This window comes from Stenella coeruleoalba (genome assembly GCF_951394435.1).
Source record: "Stenella coeruleoalba genome assembly, chromosome: 5".
NCBI classification, from domain to species: Eukaryota; Metazoa; Chordata; class Mammalia; order Artiodactyla; family Delphinidae; genus Stenella; species Stenella coeruleoalba.
This window is the reverse complement of record NC_137150.1, coordinates 49612377-49624473: the sequence shown is the minus strand read 5'-3', so window position 1 is coordinate 49624473 and position 12097 is coordinate 49612377. Positions and strand designations below refer to the sequence as shown.

Sequence of the window (12097 nt, the reverse complement as noted above, 5' to 3'; positions counted from 1 at the left end):
AAAAGATCTTGCTGTGATTTATGTCAAAGTGTGTTCTTCCCATGTTTTCCTCTAAGAATCTTATAGTGTCCGATCTTACATTTAGGTCTCTAATCCATTTTGAGTTTATTTTTGTGTATGGTGTTAGGGAGTGTTCTAATTTCATTCTTTTACATGTAGCTGTCCAGTTTCCCCAGCACAACTTATTGACGAGACTGTCTTTTCTCCATTGTATATCCTTGCCTCCTTTGTCATAGATTACTTAATCATAGGTGCCTGGGTTTATCTCTGGGCTTTCTATCTTGTTCCATTGATCTATATTTCTGCTTTTGTGCCAGTACCATATTGTCTTGATTACTGTAGCTTTGTAGTATAGTCTGAAGTCAAGGAGTCTGATTCCTCCAGCTCTGTTTTTTTCCCTCAAGACTGCTTTGGCTATTCGGGGTCTTTTGTGTCTCCATACAAATTTTAAGATTTTTTTGTTCTAGGTCTGTAAAAAACGCCATTGGTAATTTGATAGGGATTGCATTGAATCTGTAGATTGCTTTGGGTAGTATAGTCATTTTCACAATATTGATTCTTCCAGTCCAAAAACATGGTATATCTCTCCATCTGTTTGTATCATGTTTAATTTCTTTCATCAGTGTCTTATAGTTTTCTGCATACAGGTCTTTTGTCTCCCTAGGTAGGTTTATTCCTAGGTATTTTATTCTTTTTGTTGCAATGGAAAATAGGAGTCTTTCCTTAATTTCTCTTTCAGATTTTTCATCACTAGTGTACAGGAATGCAAGAGCTTTCTGTGCATTAATTTTGTATCCTGCTACTTTACCAAATTCATTGATTAGCTCTAGTAGTTTTCTGGTGGCATCTTTACGATTCTCTATGTATAGTATCATGTCATCTGCAAACAGTGACAGTTTTACTTCTTTTCCAATTTGTATTCCTTTTATTTCTTTTTCTTCTCTGATTGCTGTGGCTAGGACTTCCAAAACTATGTTGAATAATATTGGTGAGAGTGGACATCCTTGTCTTGTTCCTGATCTTAGAGGAAATGCTTTCAGTTTTTCACCATTGAGAATGATGTTTGCTGTGGGTTTGTCATATATGGCCTTTATTATGTTGAGGTAGGTTCCCTCTATGCCCACTTTCTGGAGAGTTTTTATCATAAATCGGTGTTGAATTTTGTCAAAAGCTTTTTCTGCATCTATTGAGATGATCATATGGTTTTCCTTCTTCAATTTGTTAATATGGTGTATCACATTGATCAATTTGCATATATTGAAGAATCCTTTCATCCCTGGGATAAATCCCACTTGATCGTAGTGTATGATTCTTTTAATGTGTTGTTGGATTCTGTTTGCTAGTATTTTGTTGAGGATTTTTGCATCTATATTCATCAGTGATATTGGTCTGTAATTTTCTTTTTCTGTAGTATCTTTGTCTGGTTTTGGTATCAGGGTGATGATGGCCTCACAGAATGAGTTTGAGAGTGTTCCTTCCTCTTCAGTTTTTTGGAAGAGTTTGAGAAGGATGGGTGTTAGCTCTTCTCTAAATGTTTGATAGAATTCACCTGTGAAGCCATCTGGTCCTGCACTTTTGTTTGTTGGAAGATTTTTAATCGCAGTTTCAATTTCATTACTTGTGATTGGTCTGTTCATATTTTCTATTTCTTCCTCGTTCAGTCTTGGAGGGTTATACCTTTCTAAGAATTTGTCCATTTCTTCCAGGTTGTCCATTTTATTGGCATAGAGTTGCTTGTAGTAGTCTCTTAGGATGCCTTGTATTCCTGCGGTGTCTGTTGTAACTTCTCCTTTCTCATTTCTAATTTTATTGATTTGAGTCCTCTTCTTCTTTTTCTTGATGAGTCTGGCTAATGGTTTATCAATTTGCTTATCTTCTCAAATAACCAGCTTTTAGTTTTATTGATCTTTGCTATTGTTTTCTTTGTTTCTATTTCATTTATTTCTGCTCTGATCTTTATTATTTCTTTCCTTCTGCTAACTTTGGGTTTTGTTTGTTCTTCTTTCTCTAGTTCCTTTAGATGTAAGGTAGATTGTTTATTTGAGATTTTTCTTGTTTCTTGTGGTAGGCTTGTATAGCTATAAACTTCCCTCTTAGAACTGCTTTTGCTGCATCCCATAGGTTTTGGATCATCGTGTTTTCATTGTCCTTTGTTCTAGGTATTTTTTTTTTTTTTTTTTTTTTTTTTTTTTGCGGTACGCGGGCCTCTCACTGCTGTGGTCTCTCCCGTTGCGGAGCACAGGCTCCGGACGCGCAGGCTCAGCGGCCACGGCTCATGGGCCCAGCCGCTCCGCGGCATGTGGGATCCTCCCGGACCGGGGCACGAACCCATGTCCACTGCATCAGCAGGCGGACTCTCAACCACTGTGCCACCAGGGAAGCCCTAGGTATTTTTTAACTTCCTCTTTGATTTCTTCAGTGATCTCTTGGTTATTTAGTAACGTATTGCTTAACCTCCATGTGTTTGTGTTTTTTATGTTTTTTTTTCCCTATAATTGATTTCTAATCTCATAGCATTGTGGTCAGTAAAGATGCTTGATATGATTTCAATTTTCTTAAGTTTACTAAGGCTTGATTTGTGACCCAAGATGTGATCTATCCTGGAGAATGTTCCATGCACAGTTGAGAAGAAAGTGTAATCTGCTGTTTTTGGATGTAATGTCCTATAAATATCAATTAAACCTATCTGGTCTATTGTGTCATTTAAAGCTTGTGTTTCCTTATTAATTTTCTGTTTGGATGACCTGTCCATTGGTGTAAGTGAGGTGTTAAAGTCCCCCACTATTATTGTGTTACTGTCGATTTCCTCTTTTATAGCTGTTAGCACTTGCCTTATGTATTGAGGTGCTCCTGTGTTGGGTGCATACATATTTATAATTGCTGTATCTTCTTGGATTGATCCCTTGATCATTATGTAGTGTCCTTCCTTGTCTCTTGTAACATTCTTTTCTTTTTTTTTTTGCGGTACATGGGCCTCTCACTGTTGTGGCCTCTCCCGTTGCGGAGCACAGGCTCCGGACGCGCAGGCTCAGCGGCCATGGCTCACGGGCCCAGCCGCTCCGCAGCATGTGGGATCTTCCCGGACCAGGGCACGAACCTGTGTCCCCTGCATCAGCAGGCGGACTCTCAACCACTACACCAACAGGGAAGCCCTCTTGTAACATTCTTTATTTTAAAGTCTATTTTATCTGATATGAGTATTCCTACTCCAGCTTTCTTTTGATTTCCATTTGCATTGAATATCTTTTTCCATCCCCTCACTTTCATTCTGTATGTGTCCCTAGGTCTGAATTGGGTCTCTTGCAGACAGCATATATATGGGTCTTGCTTTTGTATCCACTCACCGAGCCTGTGTCTTTTGGTTGGAACATTTAATCCATTCATGTTTAAAGTAATTATCAATGTGTATGTTCCTATTACCATTTTCTTAATTGTTTTGGGTTTGTTTTTGTAGGTCCTTTTCTTCTCTTCTGTTTCTGTCTTAGAGAAGTTCCTTTAGCATTTGTTGTAGAGCTGGTTCGGTGGTGCTGAATTCTCTTAGATTTTGCTTGTCTGTAAAGCTTTTGATTTTGCCCTTGAATCTGAGATCCTTGCCAGGTAGAGTAATATTGGTTGTAGGTTCTTCCCTTTCATCACTTTAAATATGTCATGCCACTCCCTTCTGGCTTGTAGAGTTTCTGCTGAGAAATCAGCTGTTAACCTTATGGGAGTTCCCTTGTATGTTATTTTTCGTTTTTCCCTTGCTGCTTTCATTAATTTTCTTTGTCTTTAATTTTTACCAATTTGATTACTGTGTGTCTCAGTGTGTTTCTCCTCGGGTTTATCCTGTATGGGTTTATCCTGCACTTCCTGGACTTGGGTGGCTATTTCCTTTCCCATGTTAGGGAAGTTTTCAACTATAATCTCTTCAAATATTTGCTCGCGTCCTTGCTCTCTCTCATCTCCTTCTGGGATCCCTATGATGCGAATGTTGTTGCATTTAATGTTGTCCCAGAGGTCTCCTAAGCTGTCTTCATTTCTTTTCATTCTTTTTTCTTTATTCTGTTCCACAGTAGTGAATTCCACCATTCTGTCTTCCAGGTCACTTATCCATTCTTCTGCCTCAGTTATTCTGCTATTGATTCCTTCTAGTGTATTTTTCATTTCAGTTATTGTATTGTTCATCTCTGTTTGTTTGTTCTTTAATTCTTCTAGGTCTTTGTTAAACATTTCTTGCATCTTCTTAATCTTTGCCTCCATTCGTTTTCCAGGATGAGGTCCTGGATCATCTTCACTATCATTATTCTGAATTCTTTTTCTGGAAGGTTGCCTATCTCCACTTCATTTAGTTGTTTTTCTGGGGTTTTGTCTTGTTCCTTCATCTAGTACTTAGCCCTCTACCTTTTCATCTTGTCTGTCTTTCTGTGAATGTGGTTTTTGTTCCACAGGCTGCAGGATTGTAGTTCTTCTTGCTTCTGCTGTCTGCCATGTGGTAGATGAGGCTATCTAAGAGGTTTGTCCATGGGGAACATTTTTATAGAAACTTCTCTTTTAACACACTTCCTCTTTAAAAAGCCCCTAACTTTGACCTTTTAGGATACTATTGCCCTGTAAAAGGGGGAAGTAGAGGGAAAACTTATGAAACTATTGAAGTGAGCAGGAAATGAAAATGTAGATACCCTGTGACAGCTAATTGGATTAAACATTCTTCAGGAGCTTCAATTTTTGTTTTTATTTTGGAGGCTCTTTTAAAGTAGGTTTGTGTTTTGTACTACATTTTTTAAAATTTATTTTATTGAAGTATAGTTGATTTACAATGTTGTGTTAGTTTCTGTTTTACAGCAAAGTGATTCAGTTAAACGTAAACATATTATATTCTTTTTCATATTCTTTTCCATTATGGTTTGTCACAGGATACTGAATATAGTTCCCTGTGCTATACAGTAGGACCTTGTTGTTTATCCATTCTATACATGATAGTCCGCATCTGTTAATCTCAAACTCCCAATACGTTCCTTCCCCAACCCCCTCCGCCTTGGCAACCACAAATCTGTTCTCAATGTCTGTGAGTCTATTTCATAGATAAGTTCATTTTTGTCATATTTTAGATTCCACATATAATTCTACTTTATTGTATTTGTCTTTTTTTCTTTCTGACTTACTTCACTTTGTATGATAATCTCTGGGTCCATCCGTGTTGCTGCAAATGGCAATATTTCATTCCTTTTTATGGCTGAGTAATATTCCATTGTATATATGTACCACATCTTCTTTATCCATTCCTCTGTCGATGGGCATTTAGGTTGCTTCCATGTCTTGGCTGTTGTAAACAGTGCTGCTATGAACATTGGGGCGCATGTACTACATATTTGTAAGATAGGCTTTGTTTTCATATTAATACTTAATATATTTAATGATATTTACCCTTAATATAAATTTGATTGGTTACAGTTCTATTCTGGTTGAAGCATAACATTCCATTGAACTGGACTTTGAGAATTGCCTCTGAACCATAATGAATAACATTGCAGGTTTCAGACCCAGGAGAGTCTGAAGAGGCTGGGGCAGGGCTGCTCCAGGGATAAGACCTCAAGGGCAAGAGGAACGGGGCCAGGCTGGTGGAGGAGGGCTATAGAGATGCTCCCCAGCAGTCTGGGCACTGAGATTTCAATCCAAAGAGGGTCTGGTAGGTCCCTTGTACAAAGCAGATACTAGATTAATGTTGGTGGCATTAACAGTTTAATTTAGAAAGTCTCTAGATGTTTTCCCAGCCAAGATTGACAGAGCACCTCCACATGCCAGGCTTGGTGCTAGACTCAGAGATAGGAGGTCAGACATGGCTCTTGTCTCTGAGGAGCTTACCTGTGTGATGGAGGGGGACTCAGGCTCACATGAGCACAATGAAGTGTGAACAGTGCTAATGGTAAAGGGTACTCTGAACTCTAGATGTTCATGATTTGTCTTAAAAAGCCACCCTTCTGCCTAAAGACTACATTTCTTCCCTGCATGAACAACATCAACACATGCCAAATTGTGAGACTTACCACAACTCTAAAAGAAACGTCCTGGTCTCGAGAGTTATATAATATCCTAGCTGGTAAGAGCCAGTTCACCAGAAAGCAGCATAGTGTAGCAGTGAGGCTGTGGGGTTACAATACCGGAACTACAATTAAGCGTATGTGTGGGTTATAATCCAGGCTCTGGCACGTATTAACTGTGAAATCCAGGTTGTTACTTACCCTCTCTAATCCTTACATTCTCATGAGGAAAATAATTGTGTCCGTCTCATGGTCGATTTAGTGAGTTCACAAGAAGTACGATGTTCAGAGCAATTCTTGTTTCACAGAGCACTCTCTGAAGTCAAAGTCAGGAGGTTGAAAGGAGGAAGTTTGTAACATTAGAAGAGAAGTGCTTGTAAATATATTGTATTGCTGCTCAGTAAATGTTCACTAAAAATCATTATCATGACACTTATTTCACCGACTTCTTAGCAGTCCCAAGTCAATCATTTAACTCTTTGCCAGGAACCCTGGTCAAGCCCTCCAGCTCTAAATGGGAAATTCGGGGGGGCTTTGAAAAGCATGCTGCAGAGAACGGTGATGGGCTCTGTGTGCTGTTTCTTTCTCCCCAAAATTTTATTTTCCCTTCCCCTGAGTGAGGTCCTAGCTGATCTGCTTTTTCTTCTAATAACACTGCTGTGATGTTGGCTTGATGCTTAGATCCCACATCTGGTAGCTGTGAAATCCCAGGGACCTGCCTTGACCGCCTCCCAGTCGGTGCACGAGCAGCCCACGAAGGGCCTCTCTGGGTTTCAGGAGGCTCTGAACGTGAGCTCTCACCGTGTGGAGATGCCGCGCCAGAACTCGGATCCCACCTCTGAAAACCCACCTCTCCCCACTCGCATTGAGAAGTTTGACCGAAGCTCTTGGTTACGACAGGAAGAAGACATTCCACCAAAGGTAATATTACTGGGGTTTTTATCGACATCATCGTCATCATTGTTTGTTATTATTCTCATTATTACTATTACTGTTATCATTGTTATTACCCCTGTTCCAGACCATTCATAGTATTGAAGAACCTGGCACCAAAGTACTGTCCATTCTTGCGTTTGTTTTGGTCCCTCCTCATTCCCAAGCTAAGACTTGGATTGTCGTTTATCATTTCTGATCTCCATTTTCCCCAAAGAAATGGAGGCTCAGGTAGACTGAATGACTTGGAAGCATATATCCTGTATCCAGAATTAGAACTCGCAACCCCAAGCATTCCAAACTGTTCTTTTAACTATCCATCTTAAGAAATAGAATAATATGGATATTTTCATCGATTACTTAATCTATGTCTAGACAAATTTAAAATTTCCATATTAAAAAGTAAGGAATTTTTTTATTCCTATTTTTAATAATCCAAAGTGAAAACAGGTTTCAAATGTTCAGAAGATAGTAATGCTCTTGGAATATTTTAGTTGGCTCCACTTAAGGAAAGCTCCTTCTAGGCCAGGTTGTGATTTAATTCCAGCCTTAATTGATTACTGAGGATTAAACTCTAGGGTAAAATGACCAGCCATTCCACTGGTTTGGTTTCATTTGTTTTGTTTTTGCCTATACCAAGTTGTTGTACATTCCAAAAAATGTCCTAAAACGTGGCCGTGCATCTCACTACAGACAACCTGGAAACATCAAAATACTGTAGAAATTTTTGCATCAGATTCTTCCCGGTTCAGGACTCCCCTTTCTCCTGAACTCAGCATAGGAGCTATGACAAATGGAATGTCCCACAATTTCCAGAACTCGATGCCATTGTTGATTCCAGAAAGAAATAAGACCTTTTTACCCAATGATTTTCAAATATTTTTCCTCTCAGAAGGATATTATACCAGGATTTCTATTATTTTGAAAGTGAAATTAGCTGATAATGGCTCTTTTGTTGTTGTTCTCATCTTGTGGAAGCAGAGATGCCATCAGAAAAGGTTATTTATGGAGCAAAGTTCAATCTAGAGAATAGGATGGGCAGAGGAGCAGACAGGAGAGCTGGGGAAACATTTGACGTTATGGGTCCACTCTCTAAAAACACGCAGGCACACACTTATAACTCTGGGAGGAAAAATTTAGATCAATACAAAGATTTTGGGTTTTAATAATTCATTAGACTGTCTCTCTCTACAACTGTTTCAGTTGACCAAGTGCAAAAGGAAAACTAGTGAGAGTAATATTTAATTTGAGCAGGTGGGAACACTGATTCGGTTATTCTGCTTCACTTCACTGACTCATCTTTCTAGGTCTTTATCTTAAAATGTATTATAATAGCCAATAAGATCCGTATTGGTGTTAAATATCATTTAATATACTAAACATAATATTAAAACAAAGCATAATTTAAAAATACCTAGTACAAAATATAAACCTACTTTAAAAGGGCCTCCAAAAATAAATAAAAGTTGAAGCACCTCATGAATGTTTAGCCCAACCAGCTGTCACAGGAGATGTACATTTTCATTCCCTAGTCACTTTTCATAAAGTAAGTTTTTCCTCTACTCTCCCCTCATGTTGGACTCCTTTGGTGCACTTACCAGTATTTGATTTCATTAGAAAATGTTTCCTAACATGAGGCATACTTGAATTCTACCTTAGGCCCTTGACAGATAAGGTAATGGTACGTTTTCCTACCGTACCTCACAGTCTGACTGGTATTCACATAGTTTTTTGAAGACCTTCTAGTATTTTCAGTATTAGTCCTGTTTTGTATCACGTTTGCAAATTGACCTTCCAAGGTTCAGTGTTGGCGGTTTGTTTTTAATTAGAAATTGCAAGTTGATTAGGAAGTAGAACCGTTCAGGATCTATTGCAGTAGTTTTTCTGAGCTCAGTAACATGTGGCTTATGTCCCAAGTTCTAGCCTGATACCCTAATTTCTCACCAGATTTCATAATTTCCTTGCCTGTTTATCAGTTGCATTGTGAGTTAAAAATGGAACTCGGTTTATCTGGATGTCTCATCAGATGGAATTTCCAATGATCAGCTGAGTTAATGATACCCCAGAGAAATTTCTGATATCCACCACTCTTGTGCAAATGAAGGGAATCAATTATTTTAGCCCAGTGAATCAAAATAATCCGCTTGGTCTGTTTCTAAATTTGTTTTTTAAATTGAGCACTTTGTACTCCCTAATGGTGGCTGAAATGTGCCTCATTGCCTTTCGTTTGATTTTGTTTAGGGAGTTAACTATTTCTTTGAGAAATGCAAGATGTTTCTTTCCTGTTTCTGATAGTTCTGTATCTCCTGGCAGATCTTAGGAAAGGAGTAACTTGCTTTTCAGGCGGAACCCTGTGGAAGCTATTTTATGGAAAATATCTCTGAATTCTGGTTTTCTTTCAGGTGCCTCAAAGAACAACTTCTATATCCCCAGCATTAGCGAGAAAGAATTCTCCTGGAAATGGTAGTGCTCTGGGACCCAGACTAGGATCTCAACCCATCAGAGCAAGGTAAGGGAAGGAAGATGGGTAAGTTGAAGGGAGAAGTCCCCACCTACCATTGTCATTGTTGCTTTCCTTAAAAAATGTCTTTGTTCTTTTTTCACTTCAGAGGCATGTTGGCTGGCCACCCAGACTGTAAGCTTTGGTGGACCAGACACATGTCTTTTATTTCTTCAGTAGCCTTTCACAGAAATCAGTGTACAGTGAGGGCTCATGAATGAACGAGTCAATGAATCACAGGGTCAACGAATGAATCGGCCCAGAATCCAACCAGGTTTACTTTACTTGGCAGTTTTTTAAACGTGGGAGTAAGACTGCAAATAGAAGTCTGGGTGCAGCGCCCCTGACCGTTACTTCAGAGACCATTTCGTGAAGCCAGCCAAACAAAATGGCCTGATCTGAGTTGGTTTTAGCATCAGGCCAAGAAATGTGCCGTGGGAGCTATTGAGACAGTAATTGCCATAGAAATGCTGTGGCCACCAGCTGCAGAACTTCCCTAGTTCGGCAAATTACAGAAGAACTAGTTCTCACGAGGAAATCACCTCTGGCATTAAGGAGCATCACTGAAATACAGTGATGCTCCCGCTGTTGCTCTGTGCTCTCCTAGAATTTTCTACCGACCCTGTATATTCCTACAATCAGGAAGTTGCGTCCACCTACTGGTTGGTGTCGAGTGCTCAAGCGAAGAAGCTGGAAAATAAACAATATCCTTACAGTATCTGAGCACATTTTATGTGGTAACAGATGCTGTTTGCTGCTGTAGTCCATCAAGCTTCCCTCAGATTTTTCATGAAGAGTACACTCCTTTTTAGGATCAACTGAAATAGCAAATGGCCTCTGCTGAGACTATAAAAAGGAACTTGGGCAGGCTGTTTTATCCGTCTTCATTGTGTTCATCAGAGCACTCTTGCTAGTCAAAGAGAAGGAGACACTGAAAATGAAGGTTATGACCATTTGTACAGATCCTAAAATATGGAATGCCTTTGATCATAAAGCTTTCATTTTCCTCTTCACATGAAAAGCCTTAGGAAGGGGTCAGTCCATAAATAAGATGGAACTGCACTAAAAACATCCATCCCTTGAGGGCAAAGAAGCTAGCTCGTCTGAGTGGAGTTGCCAACGAGCAGTTTTTGTCCAGTGACTCGTCAGGTTCACGCTGAGCTGGTGCTGGGAGCAGCTGAGGAAGCCTGGAGCGGACTGTGACCAGGGAGCCAAAGGAATGTCAGGCTGGATTGCCGGCCTGAACTTTATCAGTCCCCCTCTTAGAGCGGTGATAAGCCCCCAATTATCAGTGCTTCTTGCTCATTGGAACCCTGCCTTCAAGGCTGTGTTCATTAGATCAGTTGTTTAGAAGTTTAGTTGCTATAGATCAAGCATCGTTTCAACTTTAAATCTTTTTCCCTCTCTCAACCAAAAAGAAAGAACTGTCATTCTATAGCCAAATAAAAAGCAGCTCTTTGTTCCCTCTGAAATGTTATTTTAATGATATTAAGGCCCTAAGATAACTGGTGTTTGATGGTCAGTGGTTTGCAAATCATGTGCTTTTCCCTTGGAACCTCTTAAACATTGTACTTTTTACAAAGAATGCAGACCTTGTGAAGACAATGTTTTTCTGCTTACAGAAAAGGTAGAGAGGAAGTGAGCTAAGAGGTAATAATTATTTACCTGCAATGAAAGTCAGAGGCATTGCAGGGGAGGGGGAGGATGGAGAATCCCTATCTCTGACTTGTAGAACAATCTGCCCAACAAGGCTGTTCCTTGCTGTCACGTATCTCTAAGTGACCAGCATTTAATATGTGAATCAGGGCTTCCCTGGTGGCGCAGTGGTTGAGAGTCCGCCTGCTGATGCAGGGGACACGGGTTTGTGCCCCAGTCCAGGAAGATCCCACATGCCGCAGAGCGGCTGGACCCGTGAGCCATGGCCGCTGAGCCTGCGCGTCCGGAGCCTGTGCTCCGCAATGGGAGAGGTCACAACAGTGAGAGGCACGCGTACCGCAAAAAAAATGTGAATCAGACTTTGCAGCTCTAGATTGGATTGCATTTTAAAACGTTTTGGGATTTGGAATATTTACTGTGCTAGAGATGGCTTTAGTTCACCTTTGTTGCATAATAAAGCGTGCCAAGACATAGTGGCCTGAGATAGTAACAATTTCTTATTGTGCACGATTCTGTGGGTTGGCTGCAAAGTTGTTCCACTGGTCTCACCTGGGCTTGCTTCTGCAGCTGCACTGAGCTGATAGGTCAGCTGTACCTTCACGTGGTCTTTCATCCTGGGCTTCTTGGCTATTTGGTGATTTCAGGACAGCATCCCAAGAGGGAAAGCCCCAATACACAAGCACTTTTGAAGCCTTTGCTTCTATCATCTTCACTGATGTCCCATTGGCAACCACAAGTCACATGGCCAAGCCCAGAGTCAGTGTGTAAAGGAAATACACAGGGGCACAGACAATGGGAGATGTGATTCACGGGTGGTGGGAGCGGAGTGGGAGGGAGGCTGTTACTGAACATAGAGACTGTCTTACTTTCTATTGGTTCTAATAAAGTCCTCATAGTTCTTTTTGTACCATTTGTCAGACAACTGCCCATCCATAAAGCCAAAAAAAAAAGGGTTGCTTTTAAATATTTTGTCCTTTGCAATACTGTATAG

General features: G+C 40.1%; 1 protein-coding gene across 4 annotated transcripts in view; it reads left to right on the top strand.

Annotated features, from left to right (window-relative positions):
• Window positions 1-12097, top strand: part of TNIK (TRAF2 and NCK interacting kinase) — a 414235-nt gene that overhangs the window by 346173 nt on the left and 55965 nt on the right. For all 4 annotated transcript variants that reach the window (XM_079921223.1, XM_079921222.1, XM_079921221.1 and 1 more), the window contains 2 exons: window positions 6699-6938; window positions 9353-9459. In XM_079921223.1, coding sequence (XP_079777349.1) covers window positions 6699-6938; window positions 9353-9459 — 347 coding nt within the window. The remainder of the gene's footprint in view (window positions 1-6698; window positions 6939-9352; window positions 9460-12097) is intronic.